This window comes from Barbus barbus, assembly GCF_936440315.1.
Source record: "Barbus barbus genome assembly, chromosome: 5".
In the NCBI taxonomy this organism is placed as follows: Eukaryota; Metazoa; Chordata; class Actinopteri; order Cypriniformes; family Cyprinidae; genus Barbus; species Barbus barbus.
The window spans coordinates 3,429,538-3,453,762 of record NC_136733.1 but is presented as its reverse complement, the minus strand read 5'-3'; the positions used below and the strand labels follow the sequence as shown (position 1 = coordinate 3,453,762).

The 24,225-nt window shown below is 34.4% G+C and overlaps 2 protein-coding genes across 3 annotated transcripts in view; one reads left to right on the top strand and one right to left on the bottom strand.

Moving 5' to 3' along the window:
• Window positions 1–8,258, top strand: part of LOC306870396 (bone morphogenetic protein receptor type-1B-like) — a 63,652-nt gene extending 55,394 nt beyond the window's left edge. For both annotated transcript variants that reach the window (XM_079417636.1, XM_079417635.1), the window contains 6 exons: window positions 675–813; window positions 1,492–1,684; window positions 3,198–3,495; window positions 4,181–4,356; window positions 5,130–5,260; window positions 7,622–8,258. In XM_079417636.1, the coding sequence (XP_079273762.1) occupies window positions 675–813; window positions 1,492–1,684; window positions 3,198–3,495; window positions 4,181–4,356; window positions 5,130–5,260; window positions 7,622–7,747 (1,063 nt within the window). In that variant the 3' untranslated portion in view covers window positions 7,748–8,258. The remainder of the gene's footprint in view (window positions 1–674; window positions 814–1,491; window positions 1,685–3,197; window positions 3,496–4,180; window positions 4,357–5,129; window positions 5,261–7,621) is intronic.
• A 4,546-nt stretch (window positions 8,259–12,804) lies between these two features.
• Window positions 12,805–24,225, bottom strand: part of LOC306870571 (netrin receptor UNC5C-like) — a gene marked incomplete at both ends in the record, with an annotated part of 138,821 nt that continues 127,400 nt past the window's right edge. The window contains 4 exons of the mRNA XM_079417932.1: window positions 12,805–12,967; window positions 15,600–15,778; window positions 20,494–20,658; window positions 23,757–23,903. Of these exons, the coding sequence (XP_079274058.1) occupies window positions 12,805–12,967; window positions 15,600–15,778; window positions 20,494–20,658; window positions 23,757–23,903 (654 nt within the window). The remainder of the gene's footprint in view (window positions 12,968–15,599; window positions 15,779–20,493; window positions 20,659–23,756; window positions 23,904–24,225) is intronic.

The window sequence follows — 24,225 nt, the reverse complement described above, 5'->3', positions numbered from 1 at the left end:
TCACCTCAAGTTGTTACAAACCTTTATGTGTTTCTTTCTTCTGTTGAACACAAAAGAAGATATTTTGAAGAATATTGGTAACCAAACAGTTTGCTGGTAGCCATCGACTTCCATTGTATTGAAAAAAATCTTATTGAAGGCTGTTCAACTGTTTGGTTGACATAATTTTTTTTTTTTGTGTGTATGTGTTTGGATACAGGTTTGGAGCAACTTGAGGGTGATTAAAATATTTTTGGGTGAACTATACATTTAAGGCAGGACACTACAGGCAAAAATATTGTTTTTTCATGCACTGGTCAGTTTAGAGATTTTGAGCTATTTGATTTTTCATAACATGTTTTTAGACTAATGGAAAGAAAATGTTCAAAGTACACTTTTGTTTGCTGATCTCAGAGTTAAAAGTATGGTGATATAATTTACATTCTTTTTTTTTTACTTTTCACTTGGAATGTCTTGCTTTAAAAAGACTATTTAACTTTTGTTCAGCAAAAACTACAGTGTCTGGTTATATGAGACCAGACTAACCCTAATTCTAAACTTTTAATCTGTGACGTTATATTAATATTATATGTCTCTTAGTGCAGCTGTTTTTATTGTGTAAACCCCCAGGTCGTGTTTGTGTGGACTTCTGGTCATGTTAGTCTAGTATTGAAGTGGTGTGTGTGGTGTTTCAGGTATAAGTGTCATGAATTAGCCCCGCGCTACAGCCTCGGCCTGCATCCAGACGAGACGCTCATTCCTCCCGGAGAATCTCTGCGGGATCTCATAGAGCAGTCCCAGAGCTCCGGCTCAGGGTCAGGACTCCCCCTGCTGGTGAGAATCACACACACATGAAATCAACATCCACACACAGCCCTGGGAATTCTGAGATGCAGAAAACACAGAATCCACTCATTAAAATATAAGATGGAATGTTATGGAATTTTGATGAATGGATCAAAAGTAGGGATGTACAATTAATCAAATCGCAACATGAACTAGTGTCTGTGATTATTAAACTTCAAAAAGACTATTTAATGTGAAGTCAGCGTGTCTCCTAGTGAATGAGTGGCTCAATTGAAAATGTCAGATACACACAGCAAATTCTTCACTACAACCTGCCAAAATAAAAGACTGTAAAAAAATAAAAAACAGATTTCGTAGGACCCTATTTATCTTATTTACTTAATACATGTGGCGTAATGGATAGCGAGTTGGACTTGTAACCTGAAGGTCGTGGGTTCGAGTCTCAGGTCCGGCAGGGATTGTAGGTGGGGGAGTGAATAACCAACACTCTCTCCACCCTCAATACCACGACTGAGGTGAGACCCTTGAGCAAGGCACCGAACCCCCAACTGCTCCCCGGGTGCCGCAGCATTGGCTGCCCACTGCTCCGGGTGTACTTCCCTTTCCCTTCCTTATTGTGTATGATCAGTCACTTTATGTAACTGTAAAGAAAATATCATCTATCTGACAGTCTGTGACTGCGTATGTGTCTGTCTGTGTCCATAGGTGCAGCGCACTATAGCGAAACAGATCCAGATGGTGACACAGATTGGGAAGGGCCGTTATGGAGAGGTGTGGATGGGGAGATGGAGGGGAGAGAAGGTGGCTGTGAAAGTCTTTTTCACCACAGAGGAGGCCAGCTGGTTCAGAGAGACGGAGATATATCAGACTGTCCTCATGAGACATGAGAATATACTCGGTGAGACTTTCTCTCTCAGACACACACAAACACCATTACATTCATATGCTACTGTTATACTATTAATGTAGGGAATGTATAGACTATTAAAATAAAAGATACTGCTTGCCAAGCTTAAGTAACTCGTGATTTAAAGTTATTCAGCTACCCTCTTGAAAAAGTAGTTTGCTACACTAATAAAACTATTTTATTGTACTAAAGCTATTAAGGGGGCAGTATGTGTATAATTAGGGTGAATAAAGGAACTTATTCTTTTTTATTGCTGTTCTTTTAAAATACGAGGCTAAATGAGTCAGTGCTTCACACGATGGCCGTTTAAATAGCTGAAGATCTCCACTTCACTATATATATTCTAACGTAATTTAACAAAGGTCTTTCAATAAAATAAAGTGTCAGGTTTACTGCTTTGGTCCAGAATGGGCCAAAAACACAACAACAACAACAAATAACATTAAGACTATATTTATGCAATAATTGTGTAATCTTTTGTTCTTCTTGAACAGGGATTCCCAAACATTTTGTCAGTCAAACAAACCTCTTTGACAATTTAAAAGAGATTTTAAGATAACATTTCAGTAATTGCACACATTTGCATGTTCATGGGTATGTTAATGGTCACATGACATGCAGGTAAACTTTTTATTTTTAAAATATTTATTTATTATTTAATTAAATTATTAGCTTTTCATTAAGTTATAGAGCCCCTGCTCATAAATTACATTTTAAACAGTGACAGATGTTTCATTGCTATATTTATGTATTGCTATATAATTGTATTTTTATATATACACACAGAACAAATTATATATAAATATATATTAAATTTTTCTTATTATTAATTATTATACAGTTTTATATGGTCATATTACCTCAGACTATATGTTGCTCTCCAAAAAAAAAATAAGAAAGAAAAGAAAATGGTATAAAATGTTCCCTTTGTAAATGTTAATAAACTTAAACCTACACATGTCCATGTTATTTGTCAACTACTCAATTAACTAAATATTTTAGACTTCTGGGAATACGTTTGAGTGCTCACTCAAATTAAAGTGAGTTTAGTTCATTAAAACGAACCATCCAAAATAAATCAGTTCGCTATCATTGATCGCTGCTTGAGGACATTCAGTGAGAGTGTGTTTGATCACTCGGCTGTAAAGCTCCACGAACAATACAAAGTGATGCAACAAGCAGCAGTACTGCATCTTTTCATGCTATTCCACTATTTGTTAGAAAAAATAGCGTTGCTATTTTCAAAACAGCAGAGCTGCTGTCACGCAACTGAAAAGTGTAGTTACATTAGCAGCCTATCTACTGTTATTTAATTATTCCCACTGGTGAACATGTAGTCGGTAATTACAGGAAAATGAACCATGTTAAAATGCACGATTGAACCGTCTTGATTAGCAGTCCTTTCAAATTAATTAGCTGATATCAGATTAATTATTTCATTAAATTAAGCAAGGCCTGGCTTGGTATATTTAGACTCGTGCACTAATTTTAGCTCTCTCTCCAGGGTTCATAGCGGCTGATATTAAAGGCACGGGCTCGTGGACTCAACTCTACCTCATCACCGACTACCACGAGAACGGCTCTCTGTACGACTATCTGAAGTGCACCACCCTGGACAGCTGGGCCATGCTGAGACTGGCCTACTCGTCTGTCTCCGGCCTCTGCCACCTTCACACGGAGATCTTCGGCACGCAGGGCAAACCGGCCATTGCCCACAGAGACCTGAAGAGCAAAAACATCCTGGTGAAGAGGAACGGCGCCTGCTGCATCGCTGACCTCGGCCTGGCCGTAAAGTTCATCAGGTCAGAGGCCAGCTCCTTTGCTTTACTTACTTTGAGGTTAACCTGCTGATTATTGTAGGCGGCAGTTTTATCAACCGGTTAAAAAAAAAAAGCCATTTCAAATATTAATTTGAGTGATCACTCAAAAAGTCCCTGCCTGGCACAACTTTTTTGTTGCTAAATAAAATTTGAATAATTAATGTTAATATGTTTTTTATTAAAAAAAATATTATATGTTATTAATTGCCAGATACATACTGCTCTGATCATTAAATACTGTTCTGTACTAAAAATATTACATATATATGTGATTGTTGTTATTGTTAACTAAGACTAAACCTATTAAAAAAAAAAAAAAAAAGAATTCTGCCTTGATGATTAACTGAAATAAAAACAGGTTTAAGCTGAAGTAGGAAATTACTAAAACTGAAACTGAAATAAAAATAAATTAAAACAAATGTCATTTTAGAGCTGTCAGAAGCATTAATATATTGATCATGTTTATTAGACATGGTAAGACTGTAAACATTGCCCCTTATATAGCTTCAGTGTGGTTTAGTAGTAAATTGTAGCTGTAGCTTGGAAAACTACACTTTCAAAGTTGCATCAACAAGTTTTCCCCCTAAAAATACTGCGGAAATAATGTGAAGAGTGTATGCTGATGAAATGAGCTCTGCATTGAAACACTGTTATGTCTCATGAACAGTGACACTAATGAAGTGGACATCCCGCTGAACACGCGCGTGGGCACCAAACGCTTCATGGCTCCTGAGGTTCTGGACGAGACTCTGAACAGGAACCATTTCCAGTCCTACATCATGGCCGACATGTACAGCTTCGGCCTCATACTGTGGGAGATCGCCCGCCGATGTGTGTCTGGAGGTACAGCTCAGAATATTACCGTGTTTCATTTCAATATCAGCTTTGACTCTGTTGTCTCTCATAATATTCCTTATTGATGTGGATAGTACAGCTCAAGTCATTTAATCTTCAAAAAATTTTAAACACACGCATATAACAATGCAGTGGAGCACCGATGACACATGTCTATGTTTATATATATATATATATATATATAGGCCTATATATATACACACACGCTGTTTTTTATATTTATAATTATAGTCAAATAAAAATTATTTACTTAATATTGATAAATTATTCATTATTAAAAAAGTCAGCGTTTCGTTATAAATATATAACTGTAATTTCTTGTGAAGTCAGTCTCAATTTGCTCTTTACTCAATTGTTTGTATCAGTTTTATTTTAGTGTCATTAAGATACTATTATAGTTTTTTATTTGTTTTCCTTTTTCATTGTGATTTCAGTTTAAGCTTTACTATTTTTGTCCTGTGTTTTAGACATTATTATTTTTTTTTTAATGTCTATATATTCATTTTTACTTTCATTTTGGTTTAGTACATGAATAATAACCAAATAAAAATTTGAAATTCAATAAAATATATATTTTTAATACATATTTACATTTATTTCATTTAATGTTTGTTTCAAGTAACAATTATTATTATTATTTTTAATAACCCTGGTTTGTATGAAAATTTATACATTAATTGATTTAAGTGATTTTAATGAGATTCCATTCAAGTTTGTTCTTTTGTGTCTGTGTGTTGATTGATATCCGTATGTTTCTGCAGGTATCGTTGAGGAATATCAGCTGCCGTATCACGATCACGTTCCTAATGACCCGTCGTATGAAGACATGCGAGAGGTTGTGTGTATTAAGAGAATACGACCATCTTTCCACAACCGCTGGAGCAGTGATGAGGTAAACACACACCGATTCAGAGCTCTAAATCACAAATAATTATTATAGTTGACTAAAACCATAGAAATATTTCAAATGATATATATTTTATTCAGCTCAAGGTTGTAGTATCATTAAGATATTATAGTTTTTATTCATATTTTAAATTAGTTTTATTTTTATATTTTCCTTTCATTTTAATTTTGTTGAAGTTTTACTATTTTTGTGTTTTTGTCATTTTTAATATGTCTTTATATATTTTAGTCATTTTAGTACATCAATAAAAATGAAATGAAAATGTTGCTTTGGCAACTCGCTGAAATAAAATAAGTTTACACCTTTCTTATATTTTATTGCAGTTCTTGTTTATTTAAATTAGTGAAAAGGTTTTTATGGTTTTAGTTTTAGTATAATAACTAGGGCTGTAATCAACCAAAGAAAATCTTGGTCGACTGAAGTCCTGAAACTTTCGACTAAAAATCGACTAAAAATGACGTTGTGGAGAAAAAAAAAACGTACGTTACATTAATTAGATACACACTGTGCTCAGTACTTGGTAGCCTTGTTGTCTGCCTAAATTAATTATAAATAAACATAAAAAACTAATAGGCTATTTGGAGTATATTAAATCGTTTTTGACCTAATTATTTTGCACTGAAATGAGTCTGACACACGAGTCTGTCGTCTCTGACAGCGGTGCATCACGTGCACCTGCGCAATATCATAGCCTGTGATTTCTGAAAACAGTACTATGTTGTCAACTAGTGATATCACAAGAACTTTTGAGGAATGTGCAACATAATTTAGAAAATTATTTTTGTCATATGTTATAAGTATAACTGTCAGACACTATCATTTCAGCCGCTCTGCGCAGCTCGAACAGAGCGAGGCTGAACATAAGAGCTCAGCTTCGCGGCTGAGACACGAATAGACTTAAAGCTTTTACTCTTAATAAACACAAAAGGCGCGTCCACTTTAATAAAAAAATAATATTTATTAAACAAACAAGAGCAGAAATCAAATAAAGTGCATAACTGAAAAATAAAGCATCTTAGGCTCAAAACTAACACAAACAGTGGGCACAGCGCAATTGCGCAATATTGTGAGAACTGAGAACTGATCGCGCGCTGTGTGAGAACTGAGAAAGTGGAGCACTTCTATCAGAGTGATTCCGCCTATCGCGCCTTCACTAACTTTAAGTTAATCAACAACGAATTGTGACTCCTGGGAAAAACGGGATGTCTGGTCACCCTATCCCTATAACCATTCAGTTGCTGAGGCCATTGTTTCAGATCGCTAGTTTGCGTTTTGGTAGCGTATCCGCCCACTGCGGCTGCCATACTGTGACTAGATATACAAACGCCCCTCGTCTGATTGCGATCCAGTGACAGGGACGCACATTTTAAAAGACAAGACAGTCAACTTAGCCTATGTATTTTGAATGTCCGGTAGTCCTCAAATAACATTTTAGTCCCGTCTCGTCTCGTTAACGAAGACGCGCATACATTTCGTCATAGTTTTTATCATCAGATATTAATTTTATCTCGTCAACTTCTCATCTTAGTCACAGAAAAAAGGTTCGTTAACGAATATTTTTCATCGTCCTCTTCGTTAACGAAATTAGCACTGGTTCTTTGGAAGGAGACAGCTTCTTGTTTTATTGACACTAGCTTATTATTAAATAAATAATATTCAGCATCAAACCTTCTAAAGCCTACTTATCTGTCTCTCTTCTCCAGTGGGTTGGGCTAATCCAAAAAAAGTGAAAACAATGGGGGTGTTCTGAAAACAGACTGTTACCTGTGAAACAGGGGTGCTCTGAAAATACCCCCATTAGCAATTAGTGCTTTCCACCTGATGAAATGAGCGCGGCCAAACTGATGAAATGAGCGCGGCAAAAAATCGACCAATCAGATTTTTGGTCGAACCAGACTGTATCGACCAATTAATCGACTAATCGACTGGGACGTTACAGCCCTAATAATAACCTTGTCTCAACTAGTTTCCAAGGCAACGTTTCTCATTTTCATTTATATTGATGTATGTATGGCTTGCTGAAATAACTAATTTATTCAGATTCATACAATATTTTTGTCACATTACTGTATTATAAGCTTGATATCTGTTAGCTTGCAATAGCACATATTAATGATCTAGTGCATTGCATTAATCAAAGAAAATAAATCAATTTTAGAAGAGAAACAAATCACAAATATTATGATTTTGTAAACTGGACGGTCTGTTATATCTTTTTTTATTCTAATGAATTAACATCTTGCAGTTTAGCATTTGCAATTTGTCTTTAACCATCATGACTTTCTTCATCTTGATTTTGTAGAAAGAGGGTTATGTTTGCTTGATGTGATTTTGGTTGTTTGTCAGTGTTTGAGGCAGATGGGGAAGCTCATGACGGAGTGTTGGGCTCATAATCCGGCCTCTCGTCTCACCGCCCTGCGTGTTAAAAAGACGCTGGCCAAGATGTCAGAGTCCCAGGACATTAAAGTCTGAGAACAGACCAACAGCACTGACACTAACCCTGAACGCACGCACCGCATGCCGTGGGGTCTAGCGCTGAGTTCTGCCACGCGAGAGCCTCCTGCAAACGACTCGGCGGCGGCGGCGGAGGATGCCCTCAGGACAGAGACCCAGCCGGTCCTGCTGCGTAACACGAGCACCTGTGAACACTGGCCAGCGGGACGAAGCAGGACCTCAGCGAGCGAGATCACATGACTCTCCTCAGAGAACTCGCAGCTTTCTCTTTCCACTGTCTGTTCAGCTCCAACACGACCATGGTTTTGGATCGTATCAGGTTTGTGTTGTCAGTCAGTCAACAAATTGCAACAAGTTTCCCATCTTTTTTGGTGGACTGTGCCTTATTTATTTTGTAAATAGATGAAAATGAGAGCGAAGCGTCAATGTACTTGAATAAATGTTCTAATGAGAATGAATGTTGTTACTTTTTAGTTTAACCTTTCTTGTTGTGTTTTCTGAATGAATAAAAAGGTAGGACATAAGGCATAAAAAAAAACTCTCATTTTAGAATGAGCAAATGCTATATATATATATGTGATCGATGTAATCCCAGCATAACAACCAATTAATCACAGACTTGCTTATATGATGAAGACAGAGCAGAGTCCTATTTGTTTTAAACTACTCCAAATTATAATGTATATATTAATTTATACATTAAAAATTATTGTATATATTATATTTTCATTTGGTTAAACTACAAGAATGAATTATATTTTATATATATATATCTTATTAAAGCATCAATTTCAATGTAAAAGGCAGCAACTTGAGATGTGCTCTTATCATTTCTTTCTTTGCCAGTGTTTTCTACAGTTGCATTGGCTGGACAAAAAAAATAAAAAAATTATATTTCAATAACACTTTAACCTATATAACCCATTTTCACTTCCTGAATTGCCCAATGACACAAACAGCATGCCTTTTCTAACAACACTTAAAACCATAAAAGTAAAAAATAATAATAATCCAGCCTCTCTTTTGGTTGCCATGGTAAATGTTTGTTAAGATAGTCACGTTTATAATTACTCAAGGTTGAACTATTTAAAAAAAAAAACATGAATCTCCGGGAAGGTCAAATAATCAAAAAAAACACAAGGCCACTTTCAGCGTTGATTAAAAATATAATTTATTTAAAAAATCCCTTACATACATTTTATACAGAAACTGGCTGCGGACATAATAGCGTTTGTTTTTTTATTTTTAATGAAGCTTTATTCTGTGGATTAATCTGTCTGTACACGCGAGTCGTAACGATGCACATCTGCCAGCGGTTCGCACAGAAGCACACGTTGCATAGTTGGCACTGCATTTCCAGCAGACAGAGACACACTGCACTGCTGCTCTTCAGCCTTACAGAGGGGATTTTCTGTAGTCTTGATTTGCTCCTTAATTTGGCTTTTATTTTGCGCACAGCTCCTCTGCTCTGTTGGATTGTGGGAAATGGCAGTTGGTTGGAGGCTTTTCTTCGTGTTGGTGGGGCGGCGGCGGCTGCAGGCGGTGAAACTGCAGATAATGAGCCCGGTATTTCACATTTACAAGCACACCAACACCAGCCTCTAGTGTGACGGATTTATGCAGAACGCACACAGACCATCATTTACTGTAAACGCTCTGTTCCGCCTGTAAACACATTTAGGAGTTTAACTTTCGGTCTTGCTAAAGACTTCTGTTGTTTCCTGCAAATGGGAATTTCATATTTAAGCTGATATGAAATCAAAACGACCCTGTATTCTTTCTTAATGCATGTTCCTGGTCTTATAGTATGGAAGCCCATTTCTGAAAACAAAAGAAAAAAAAAATCATGCTTTTGGCAAAACAAGTCTTCATTTTATTATTTAAAATATTGAATAAAAAATTAATCAGAATTATGAGATAAAAAGTTGAAATGACGGAGTAAAAATGATACGATACTAAGTCAATTCTGACATAAAAAATTAAAAACTGACAAAACTTCATAACAAAATTTTCAAAAAAATTGTAACAAATCTAAATTATAACAGTCACAATTATGAGATAAGCTGAAACACAATTGACAAAATCTAAATGATTAACAAGTCAAAAATTGAGAATGTCAAAATGTATATGACATACGAAATCAAAATTATGACAAAAAGTTTAAATTGAAAAGTTAAATTATGACAACTAAATGATAAAAGTCATAATTATAAGGCAAGTTTAAAATATGACAAATCAAAAACTATGACACTAAAGGTAGCAGACTTTATGAAAAAGTAAAATTTATGAACAAAGTCAAAATTCTGAGATGAAAGTAAATTATAACAACTCAAAATTATAAGATATTAAATAAATTGACATTAAAAACTGGAAACCGACAAAGCGTCAACAAAAAATTTAACTAGTCAATTCTAAATTATGTCATATTTAATGTTGTCATAATATGACATACAAAATCTAAATGATTACAAAGCTGAAATCGACAAAACATCAAAGTTTAATTTTGACAACTCTAAATGATAAGTCATAAAATAATTTTGACTTTTGTCATAATTATGACTTAGTATCTCATATTTTTTTAAGTCATAAATGATGAGATACTAAAGAAAGTAGACTTTGACAAAGATGTTGTTCTTCAAAAATTATATTTCATAATATTGACATTGAAAATGGCAAAGCATCAAAATTATAAGATGGAAAAAGTAAATTATGAAAAATTGAAATTGGCAAAACTTTATTATAAATAATGAAGTCAAAATTATGATATTAGGACTGATCACAAGTATGAGAAACAGGACATAAACTTATGAAAAAAAAAACTGACAAAAATCTCCTGATTTAAACTTTAAAAAGTAAACTATAACAAAAATCAAACATTCAATTATGAATTTCTATGTAATAATTTTGACTTTTTAGGGCATATTTTTAAATGTTTGTCACAATAAGTTTGACAAGTTATTTAAAAAATGATCACTTTTTGTCATAATTATGATTTCCCACTGCATGATTTTAATTTCTTACGTGGCAGAAATGGGCTTCCACAGTACGATTCATCAGCGAAAATTACTCCAAAGAAAAAAAATGTTCTCCAAACATTCCATCAGAATATAATTACTCTCTCACTTTTATTCTGCTGACATCAACAAGCTCGCTTTTCCCAGGATATTACTTTTCTAAATGTCACAAGAAGTTCATGTGCATGTAAATATGACCAGATAAACTCAAGCAAACATATTCCATAGAAAGGTTTCATTCATGTATTTGGATATCTATAATATGTCTAACATCTTTCATGTGATCGAGAGATCTAGAGGAAGTGTGTGGATGAAGGGTCACACAGGAGGGACATATTTAATATTTGCCAGATATTCCACCGGCAGTGTTGATAGGAAGAGCAAAGCCTCAAGACCTGCAGCGCTGACTCAAACCATCAACTAACAGGACTTTCTTTTGGTTTCTTAGTTTCTCTTTCAGTCTCATATCAGTGAGTAAGCAGCACTTCTTTATATGACACATATATGTTCTGACTGGCTGTGATAGTGTGGTATTGGACAGTATTTTGACTTTGAGTCCATACAGAAGAATAAGCTTCTGGACACTGGTTAACCCCTCAAACAACTCACCATAACCACAGCTTCCACCAAAACTTACTACAGTTATGATAACTACAATAAACCTACAGCAACTCACTGTCATAAACTTCAAAAGAAGTCGATTAATTCATTACAATATTCCAGTAGTAACAATAACTGTCGTATCCATCACGTTTTTGCAGAAACTTTAAGTTACCATGTTATGTTTTCATAAGTGATAAATTTACGCTTTTTAAAATAATGCACAATAATTACTTTTTTAAAGTAACTACAATTACCTATACACAATAAATAAAGCAATCATTTTAATAATATTTAAATAAAATATTTATATAGAAAAAAAACATCAATTTTAATAATTATTATAATATTTTTGTCATTATAATACAATATTATTATTTAAATAAAATCGTATAATATAAATAATAGCTAATAGGATTTATTATGATTATAATAATATATATTATAATAATAATAATTCCTCAAATATTAAACACATTTTTATGATTTAAAGAAAACTTAAATCAATATTGCAATAATACTGAGTATTTAAAATTAATAATAATAATAATTATTATTATTAATGGAACAAAGGTAAAATTGCAATACCAATATTTACGTCTGCCTTAATTTCTTGGCTTTCAAACGTTAAACCATAGAGCTTTTATTTTGGCAGCAGTGGTTATTAACCTTACTACAATAACTTAAAGATTCGGAAAGAATTATATTAAATCATTACAATATTCCAGTAGTAACAATAACTGTAGTTTCCATCACATTTTAGCAGAAACTGTAGTCATCATGGGAAGTTTTGTTGAGGGGTAAGTGTGCTCTTGTAAAGGTAAAGCGTCTGATGATGCACAACAGAAACAGCCCATGCAGAACGAGTGAAAGTCCGGCCAGAGAAGATCATCATTATTACAGTGTGATGAAACATTGCATTCCAGAAAATCAAAAAACGTCTGACATGATTCTCCAATCCCTGGCGAGTGCTCATGTGCACTTTTGTTCAACAAACAAACATATTTACTGTACCCGCGTTATAAAAAATAATACAATTTAAATCGCATCTGAACGGTAACTGGATTTTAAAGGCCACTTTAAGGTACTCACACTAAATACTATATTCATGTCTCAAAATATTACATTACATGAGCGTTTGTTGTTTCTGCAACCACTAGATGGCACCACAAAATTCTGAAAAAAACATGACTAGAGGATGATAAAGTGAGAGATTTCTGTTGTCGTGCAAACTGGGAGGGATTGGCCATGTTTCGGTTGAGCCTGAAGCGTCTCGACCCTGTTCGTGCTTCACCTTTGACCCCAAACTGGAGGCATCCGCATCCACTGACGGCAGCACCGCACTTTTCCATGAAACTGAATAAGATGCCAAGCACGGCGTCTTGGTTTTTGATCGAGTGGCAACACAACTTGAGCTGGACGTCGTCATTGCTAGCAGTGCATTACCGCTGATGTGAGAGGTCACTGTTCCTTGGCCATGGCAGCGATGCTGTTGTCATGGCGACCCATCTCCTCCAAGACGGTGGCGAGCTGGTTGAGGTTTCCGTGCGGGAAGTGTTGAGCTTCCCAGAGATCCAGAATCACTCCGGTCGGACTCGTCTTAGTCGCAAAGTAGTTAAGATACCTGCAGGGCAGGTGAGAGGAAACACTCAGAGGTGTAGGACCATGATATAGCACCAAATAGTTATTTGTGTTTGAAATTCTAATTTTTTTATGCTATTTTAATGTGGCAATGTTTATTTTTTTGCATAATCTGATTAGACTCTTTTATTTGGAATTTGGGCACAAACCAGCAGATCAGATTATTCCTAAATATTAATGTCAATTTAATGCATTATATTTGTGAAATTATTTCTTTAATAATAATGCAATAAAAGTGTGATAGGCTTATCGGTGACATGCAAATAAACATCTTTTCTAAAACAATTTTTACAAGTATGTGATCAGCAAAAGACAAAATACCCTGTTTTACTCCTACTAATAAAAATACTCAATATTGGTTTCAGTTATTACTGCTATTATTATTAAAAATGTAATATTTAAACATTGAATAAAAAATATATTACTATTGCCCAGTAAATAAAGAGTATTTAAAAATAATACTTACTATTATTGTTAGTTGTTACTTCAATTATTATTCATAATATTATTTTAGTTAAATAAAAACAATAATAAATCAATAAAAAATGTTAATATTCACAGTAAAAAACATTGTATTTAAAAACAAACAACAGCAATAATAGTAATTGTTATTATTATTCAAAATATTTTTAATTTATAGTAATAGTAAGTATTATTATTCAAAACATAATTTTTATTTCAAATAATACAAGTGTAATAATATTTAAATAATAAAAATGAAATCTACATCTACTACTGCAATAATACTATTACAGTGTAAATAAAAAACAAGTATTTAACAACAATAATAAAAAATAATTGATATAACAAAATTAATAGTAATAGTAAAATAGTAATAATAATAAAATAACAATAAAAATTAATTAATATTTGTTTATTTTATATAACAACAGTAAAATTACAACACCAATATTTATGTCTGTCTTCATTTCTTTGCTTTGGAAGTCTGAATAAATTAATAGTAATAATAACACTAATAATAATAATAATCAAAATTGAGAATTTAATCATCAGCCATGACAATGTAATGATCTTGTAACGCAATGTAATGATTTACTGATTTTCTCAGTAAATATTAAATAATTGCAATTACTTTGATTAAATTATTCAATAAAAATAAGAAAACAGCCGGTATGCATGCCTGTCTACAATTGAATTCTATATTTCTGTAACCCCTTGTAACACTTTATATATATTTCTGCGTTACTTCATGTTTTCCCATCATCATTCTCACATGTACTGTATGTAAAGCTATATGAAGAGCACTGCAAAATGTCAGCAGGTTGACACACTTCTACCATCATACGGTGTATAGCACCAGCCGATGCTGTACAGATCCTGAGTTTATCAAAGCTGCTGTAATCTGAGTTGAGTGGAGAAGCTCTCTACGGTCTCTAGCAAAAGAAACACATCTCTGCAGAAGGTGCTGCGCAGCGGCTCAGGAGATCTGCACACTATGACTGATGAAGAACTTTCAGAACCTGACTTTTCACTTTTAACATCTTTTTTTTTTTTTTTCCCAGGATCCTTCTCGCTTTATCTCTCTACTTCCTGTCCCCTGTGAACTCAAACTCTCAGCTTCTGCCTCTTTCATGCCTGTTTGTCCTCAGAGGTGAACAGTGAGCTCTCCATCCTAAACTCTCTTTTTTTAAATCAGATTTTTCGTTCTTTAAGCGTCCTGCAGTAACACCTCAACAAGAACTCAAACCATAGGGGTCCTGCGCTTTTTTGCCTTTTCCTCTAATTACGTGGATTGTGGAGGTGCACAGAAACGCTGGTATTTTGAAAAGTTGATGTTCGAGAGTGAATATATCTCATCGTATTCTCCAGGCGGACCGAGAATAGGATTAGATATTAAAATAGGAAAGAACAATAGGATTTCTCTTTTGCTCTCCTGCTGTTTTTCCACCGTTAATTGTCTTCAAACTCTCCTATGAGATACTTTTAGGGCAAATTAGTTTCTCTTCTATCGCTTTTAAAGTAAAAACTACACTACAGTCTCAGCACATTGATGATAAACAAACGCTCACACTAGGGATGTGCTAAAATCTTGACCTATAATGATAGATGAAAATGACTTATTTCATGGTGAATGAGCAGTATATTATATTCGTAAAAATCTATGCTGTTAAAAATCATTTTCATTATTTGAAAGCTTAATTAAAAATATTGCCTAACTGAAATAAAACAGATTTAAGCAAAAGTACTAAAATTATTAAAACCACAATGAAATAAAAAATAGATGAAAGCTACATAGAAATATAAAACAACATTACTAATATATTTTATTTTATGAACTTGAAATGGGACTAGATGTTATATTTCCCTTTTTGAATTTTTAGCATGTATATAAAAATGTAAGCTAGACTTTTGCGTCACAAGAATAATTTACATTTTAATATATATTCTAATAGAAAATATTAAACGGAAAATTGACTGTTTTTACTGTATTTTTTTATCAAATAAATGCAGCCTTGGTAAGCAGAAGAGACTTAAAATGTCTTAATGACCTTAATGGCATTTAATTATCTACAAACTTAATGGAAACGAATTGAAGGTGTAAATGACTATGTGTGAATGCATACACATTCAGTGTTGATGTGTGAGAACATCACCTATCCAGCTTGAGTTTGTGTGCCAGTATTCTCCAGTCGTTTCCGCGTGTGTGTGGGACGTCCAGGCTGCTGCACAGTTTGCTTCTGATGCTGACCGGGATCCTGAACGCACTCGGACCCGCAAGAACCGTGATACTGCTGCCTGGATCCATCAGGGACGTGTCGATGCCCTGGACGTCCTGCAGAAAACACATACACTCCTTCATATGTTTTTTTTCTTAATTATGTGTCTGCAGCGTATGTACACAACCACTCTATAGTGGTAAAAATCCTTTCCGCTTGTTATTTTCCCCAGAAATGGTGTCTCAAAATTAGTCATTCAGGAATATACTCCAAAGTGACCTCACTTTGAAACAGGCCCCGCCCACAACTGGTAACGATCTTTGCTTTATTAGCTTAACTCCTCCCCTGAGTGAGCTGTACTCAGTCTGCCACGTTTATGTCCTCGCTAGAGTATTTAAACTATAGAGTATTTTATTACTTGAAGTTATTCAGTCAAGTGCAGTGAGTGATATTCAGTTTTTGTTGTTTGATTCATATTAACAGCACCGACAGCAGTAGGTACTGTATATTACACTTCTGTCATGCAGATCAAATATTTACATGGGAATTATTTTCTAGCTGTTTACGTTCACAGACAATACTGACTGTTTTTGTCTTAACCTTGTGTGTACTTAACAGTTTAAGCGCAATAAGACGTGAAAGAGAACTTAAACTCAGATGTGTGCGCTCAGAACACCATATATCAGACGTTTATCGATTTGTTGATTTTATTTCTTTACTCTGTTTTATTTACTACTTATGGTATTTGATGCTGTAAATTATATATGTGAAAATAATACACTTTTATGATGACGACGAACTTCAACGTGAGCACAATAAACATGCTAATCCAATTTTTGGCAGTGTATGCGAGACACGACTCTTCTGGAAAGGGGGCAGGGCACAGCACCTCATTTGCATTTAAAGATACAAGCACAAAAACAATATCCCCACCTTAGCAATCACTCAGAACGCCATAGATGAAATAAAATGTTCTTTATCTAAAATATGCATTTAAAATTTAAACTCGTATGTATCTTCATATGTATAAACAGCATCATGCGCCTCAGTCTCCCGCTGAGCTCCACTGCTCTTTTGGTATTTAGAAATGTTCTCAACGAATCAAGGCTGTTTCACTGCTGGAGATACACTCTGCTTCTTGGAAACAATATCGACTGACATTTCCAATGCATTAAAATCCAAGCTGCAATCTCAATTGTGTGCGAGTGCGTGTGTGTTGAGGAGGTGGTTTAATTAAATCACTCTCGTTGGTGATATTATCCGTAAAAAAGCAACAGCACCAAATAAAAGCTGCTGCTTTTGTGCATCTATAAGAACAGAAGCGGAGGATGTGAAATGAGTGCAGCTGCTTTGCATTTGAGTGACACAGAATATTAAAATGCAACCAAATCACAGCATCCAAACAATGCATTAAAAAGTGACAGTAAAAACATTTAAAATGTTACAAAAGATTATATTTCAAATAAATGCTGTTAAAGAATCCTGAACAACAACAAAAAAATGTATCATGGTTTTCGCAAAAATACTGTTTTCAACATTGATAAGAATAATAATTTTTTCCTGAGCAGCAAATCAGCATATTAGAATGATTTCTGAAGGATCATGTGACAAAGACTGTAGTAATAATGCTGAAAATTCAGCTTTGAATCACAAAAATAAATTACATTTTAAAATATATTACACTAGAAAACAGCTATTTGAAATTGTAATAATATTTAACAATATTACAGCTTTTACTGTATTTTTGAACAAATGCATTTTTAAGAAAAATCCCAAAACAACATTAACATTTTTTTATTATTTATTAATTAAAACCACCCTAATCACCCTCAACACCTAGTACCATTGTTGTTAATGTATTGTTAACTATGATAATAATTAAATATTAAAAATAATTTTCATTAAAATAAAGCATAAATACTATGAAAATTAAAAATGTTGCCTTGGCAAGTAACTAAAATAAAATAAATGTAAGTTATTAAATTGTTAAAACTAAAACAGAAAAAAAGCTAATTAGAAATATAAAACAATATTACTAAACTTAACCTTAAATTAAAGTTATAAGTTAAAAGTTATAAATATATATATATAATAAAAACAATTTCAAAATATTAAGAAATGCTACAATAGTGTAAAGATAATACAGAAAGAACACTGCAAAACCTTTAAAAGAAAAATATTTTAAAAATCCCCAAACTTTTGAACAGTTAGACGAAATAAGAAAAGCCACGGACGGCAAAGACAGAAACCAGGTTTTAAAATTCTATTTCATTTTATTGTTATTGTTCTACAACTTTAATTTCTCCTGAAAATGATCACAAAATTAAATCATCTGATGAAAACCAAAATGCCACAGAATCTTCCTCATTTAAAGGGGTGGTTGATTGTGATTTCACTTTTTTTTTTTTTACTTTATTTAGTGTGTAATGTTGTTGTTTGAGCGTAAACAATATCTGCAAAGTTACTACGCTGAAAGTTCAATACAAACAGAGATATTAGTCTTTTAAAATGTTAATGCCTACAAAAATGGCTGGTAGGGACTACAACGAGCTACTTCCCGTGTTGGTGACATCACAAACCCCGAAATTTACATAAAACCCATCTGCTTTAGAGAAGAGGAAGAGTTGTTGCCATGCCGTCAAAACTAGGGGTACACGAAAAAATCTATTCATGTGTGAAACACGATTCTGTTTTTCTAACGATTCTAATAGATTCACAAGTTTCAAAATCAATGTTCTAAAGCAGCGGTTCTCAATCCTGTTCCTCGCGTCCCCTGCTCTGCATCTCTCTCTCTCAGATCATCAGCTCGTCACAGCTCCATCAATGAACTGTGTTCCAATAATACACTTTAGACAGACATATTTTTTCACATAGTCACGAGAAGCGTTAAACATGGACGCGTACACGGTTGCCATGGTAACGAGCAATACTTGCTGGAAGATACTTCTTACTGTTACAAAAATGCTACAATGCAGTCATGTACTCTGCTGTATTACAGCTTTAATCAGGATAAAACCGTATATAAGAGGATAAAATTTACAAATAACAGTGTATCTAAAAAATATGACAACAACAAACGAAAAAACATTCTGAAACGTCATGTAAAATAATTGCACAGGTTCTGCGCGATCCTCTTCACTAATATTCTCTGGGTCTCAATCGGGCTCAAACTGATAAGCAGTATTGACGACGCCATTGTTTACAATAAAGCCAGAGCACATTCTGTGGTGAGGGGCGGGACATTTCTGAACTGCACTAGGTGGTTTAGCGAATCACAACAAACTGGGCCAGCTAACCAATCTGAACCCATTGCGTATTTCTGAGGGAGGGGCTTCATAAACCAGGAAATCATTAGTGCTGTATAATCGGAGAAGGGACAGAGTGGTGTAGAATAAAGGTAATGTGAAAAATGATGCGTTTAAAAAAAATAAAATACAAAATACGAAGCATTAACACATGTTAGACTGCACCCCATAAACACAATCAAGCCTAGAAAAAAAAACAGTCAACCACCCCTTTAAACATCGTTGCACAAGTGTTTCAAAATGAGCATCTTTGATCAATAAATGCACTCGATCTATTTTTACTAGTATGAAATGACAAGTGCACTGAAAAGAGTCCTACTGTTACCTACATTTCACTGCTGGTTATACTCTGTATAATTGTGTGACAAATCAAAATCTTGAGAGTCCCTGAACAGACGCGCTTCGCAGCCCAGAAGGACTCAATTCATTGCAACGCATCCATCTATAATGTTAACGAATCTGTGCTGTTCTTAATTAGACACACTGGTTAAAGCCCAGGAGCGGCGGAGAGAGAAAAACACAACGGCTCGGTGAAAACCCTTTGTGATGTATAGACAGACGCGTGAGGGTGTTAAGAGTAGCTGAAGCTCTTCTCACGGATTAAACAGAAACAGCCTCTTCTCCAGAGACGCAAACGCATGGGAACTGAAGGAAGACAGCTGATGGAGAGCACAGAGCCCTTACAAACCCTAGTGAGCTGCCTAACTAGATAGTATCTCAGAAGTTGACCAGATTTCTGAAATTGAAACCAGGAATATTCCTATTTGAGTGGTCAAAATGCCATTGAAATCTCTCTCGCTCTCTTTCTTTTTTATGTTTTTTTCCTTTGAATATAAAACAGGGTCAATATATATTTAATGTTTTTGTTCATCAAATGTTGTGGGTTCCCTGTTTTATTAATATAAATATGATGATGCTTAGTTTGATTATTACAATGTTTTCAGTTTTGATTTTGATCTAATTTGAATCCAATTCACCAAAAATCACAGTATGAAAATAGTAAATAGTCATCATGGTAAATAGCAAGAAAAACAATATTATACTATAACAAAATATTATATCAAGATAAAACATGGATTTAACATATTTTTAATATTTCCTGTTTGTAGCTGTATTTAATGTATTAATTTTCCCAAACAGATGACAACTTTAGTAACTTTTATTTATTTTTTTATGTTTTTGTTTGTGCTTGGAAATTACTCGGACTATCCTATCTTACTAGCTTTAATTAGGCAAAATAATTATGTTGCATGTTTATTTTCAAAATGAGCCTAATAAGCATAATAATAAGCATAATTAGGAATAGTAAAGATACTTTTGCAAAAGTATAAACCAAAAAACAACATTTGTAAAGTTGCAGTTAGTGTATACTCAGTTTATGAAACTGAAAATATTAAATACTGTAAATTTAGCTTTAGTATTTTCAGCTTTAAAGATGAGTGTGTGTTTTCATTCTCAGCAAATATCAAGCACCTAAAGATGTCCGAGCGGGACAGCAGAGAGCGAGAGAGGGCGTGTTACTGTACCTCGCTCAGGGTGGTGTAGAGCTGGAAGATCTGACCTTCTCCCTCCACCTGTCTGACGCACAGCTTGCAGCACAGCTCACACACACTCACGCTGTGACGCTCCAGAGCAAACGAGCAATGCAGCCGCCGCACCGATCCACTCCACACCTGAGAGAAAGACAGCTCCTGCACGGACACACAGACAGACACTTTACCTGACGTCTGTTCAGAATTCAGCATAATAATAATAATAAATTAAATAGTATTAAATCATCTTATATTAAATGTTATATTAAATTACTTAATCATTCAAATTTAAATATTGAAAAAAAACAATTATTAAAAATTAATAAAAATCTAGTAATATTAAATTAATTTATATAAACTTTAATTGTAAAATAATAAAATAAAAATAATAATTTATTCTTTAAATTATTATCCTTAAATTATTGTGTCTTAATGATTTAATGATTTATTAAATTAAAAACTAATTTACAATACACACACACACATATAGGCTGTATACAGGTACATCTCAAAAAATTTGAATATCGTGAAAAAGGTCAATATTTTTTGTCACTCATTTCAGAAAGTGAAACCCATATATTATATAGATATATAGATTCATTACACATAGAGTGAAATATTTCAAGCCTTTATTTCTTAAAACTTTGATGATTATGGCTTACAGATAATGAAAACCCAAAATTCTGTGTCTCAGAAAATTTTAATATTACATAAGATCAATAAAAAAAGGATATTTTAAACAGAAATGTCAAGCTTTTGAAAAGTATGTTCATTTCTATGCACTCAATACTTGGTTGGGCCTCCTTTTGCATGAATTACTGCATCAATGTGGCGTGGCATGGAGGCAATCAGCCTGTGGCACTGCTCATGCTAGAAACATGGCTTTCAAATGAAAGATTGCTATCAAACAGCACACCTAGGTTCCTAACTGATGAAGAAGAATTGACAGAGCAGCCGTCAAGTGTTAGATAGTGTTCTAGGTTATTACATGTGGGGTTTTAGGTCTGATAATTAACACCTCTGTTTTTTCAGAATTTAGCCGTAAGAAGTTACTCGTCATCCACTTTTTTATATTGACTATGCATTCCATTAGTTTCTCAATTTGGTGTGTTTCACTGGGCCGCGAAAAAATATAGAGCCGAGTATCATCAGCATAACAGTGAAAACTAACACCATGTCTCCTAATAATATCTCCCAAGGGTAACATGTAAAGCGTGAAAAGTAACGGCCCTAGTACTGAGCCTTGAGGTACTCCGTACTGCACTTGTGATCGATATGATACCTCTTCATTCACTGCTACGAACTGATGGCGTTCAGATAAGTATGATTTGAACCATGCTAATGCACTTCCACTAATGCCAACAAAGTGTTCTAGTCTATTTAAAAGAATGTTGTGGTCGATAGTGTCGAACGTAGCGCTAAGATCCAGTAGAACTAATAAAGAGATACAACCACGATCAGATGATAGAAGCAGGTCATTTGTAACTCTAATGAGAGCAGTCTCAGTACTATGATATGGTCTAAATCCTGACTGGAATTCCTCACAAATACTATTTTTCTTTAAGAAAGAATATAATTGCGAAGATACTACCTTTTCTAGTATCTTTGACAGAAAAGGGAGATTTGAGATCGGTCTGTAATTAACTAAATCTTTGGGGTCAAGTTGTGGTTTTTTAATGAGAGGGTTAATAACAGCCAATTTGAAGGTTTTGGGGACATATCCTAATGACAATGATGAATTAATAATAGCCAAAAGAGGATCTATGACTTCTGGAAGCAGCTCTTTGCAAGGAGATGTGTTGCACTGCGTGAGGAAAATGGTGGTCACACCAGATACTGACTGTTTTTCGGACCCCCCCCCCCCCCCCCGGACCCACCCAATACAGTAAAACTGCACATTTTAGAGTGGCCTTTTATTTTGGCCAGCCTAAGGCACGCCTGTGCAATAATCATCTAATCAGTCTAATCAGCATGTTGATATACCACACCTGTGAGGTGGATAGATTATCTCGGCAAAGGAGAAGTGCTCACTAACACAGATTTAGACAGATTTGTGAACAATATTTGAGAGAAATAGGCCTTTTGTGTACATAGAAAAAGTCTTAGATCTTTGACTTCAGCTCATGAAAAATGGGGGCAAAAACAAAAGTGTTGCGTTTATAATTTTGGTCAGTGTATATATATTAGGGCTGTCAATCAATAAAAAATTTGTTTATCGTGATTAATCGCACGATTGTCATGAGTTAACTCGCAGTTAATCGCAACTTAATCGCACATTTTTATTTGTTCTAAATGTACCTTAAATTAGTTTTTAATACTCTAATCAACATGGGTATGGACAAATATGGATGCTTTATGCAAATGTATGTCTATTATTATTGAAACCATAGTCAACACAGAGCATGAGGACTAGACATGTTTCAAAGGTCATAGATGTTTTTCAAAGAACTTGTTTATGTCACATGGAAAAAGAAATACCAGGTTCCCACTTCTCTTTCTTTGCACTGAGCAATTTACTTACACAAACCTGTTTACATTTTTGCATGCAGGGCAGCTCTTTTTCTGAACATGCAAAATGTGCATTTATTATTTATTATTAGATTTGTTTGCCTCTCTCTCTGTGCCCACATACTGTATTTTGAAGCAGATAAATTCTCAATAAAACTGTTTTCATTTATCTATTTTACTGTTTCTGTTGTCAGACAACGGAATGAATATGAAATAGTGATTGAAACGCGACCCATTAAGACTACATAACCAGCTCCCTTCCAAGATGTTAATCTGCACAAAAATCCTGATAATCGAGCCGTTGTCTGATGAAATCAAAAACACATAAGATAATGACAATAGCTGTGCTGTGATTTCGGCTATACTTGCATGTCAAATTAGAGAAGCAAGGGGGCCCCCTTGCTCTCAAATATGTTTTAATATTAGTTTCGTTTTTGAGTTTGGCAAGCGGTTATGAAAACATGAATGATCATTTATTTTATCATTACCCGCTCTACGTAAAAATCAGTCAAATTATGTAACGTGAATGTCATACAGTCTCTTAACAAAGGCTCGAAAAAAAAAAAAAAGTTGAAAGCGTACCGAGCCGCGGAAGAGATACTGTCTCTCGAGCGCTTTCCGGCAGCGCGATTCGAGGCGGAGTGAAACATGGACAAATGCGTTTCATCCACTCTTCCCTCTCCTAACATTTTTAAATGCTGTTTGAAGACTCATCTGTATCCATTGGGCTTTTTTGCTGTTGTCTTCACCTGGTATTTGGTGAGTAGTTTGCTCTTCCACTGTGAGTGAATGTCATGTATTGACAGTCTCAGGTTGTGGTTGCAGTAACTGAAGTTCAGAGACTTTGGTTCATCCAGCAGTTTTCCGCCGATCTGCTTTTCTATCTGCAGCACCTCCTGTCCACACAAACACATACAGTCAACAGTGCTGCACCATTTATAATACAATTAAACAGTAACATTTCCCACGGCTCTTATTATCTTTTAAAATGAAAGAGTTTGGCCCAAACTTTAACATTCTCAACTCAAAGGTTTCTTCATACATACAGTCATGACCAAAAATATTGGCACCCTTGGTAAAAATTATCAAAGAAGCCTGTGAAAATTCATCTGCATTGTTAATCCTTAAAATATCTCTGAAGTATATTCCCATTCATATTCACAATTTTGAGCACTCCAGGGTGATTATGAACATGAAATTATCCAGCCATGGCTTCCT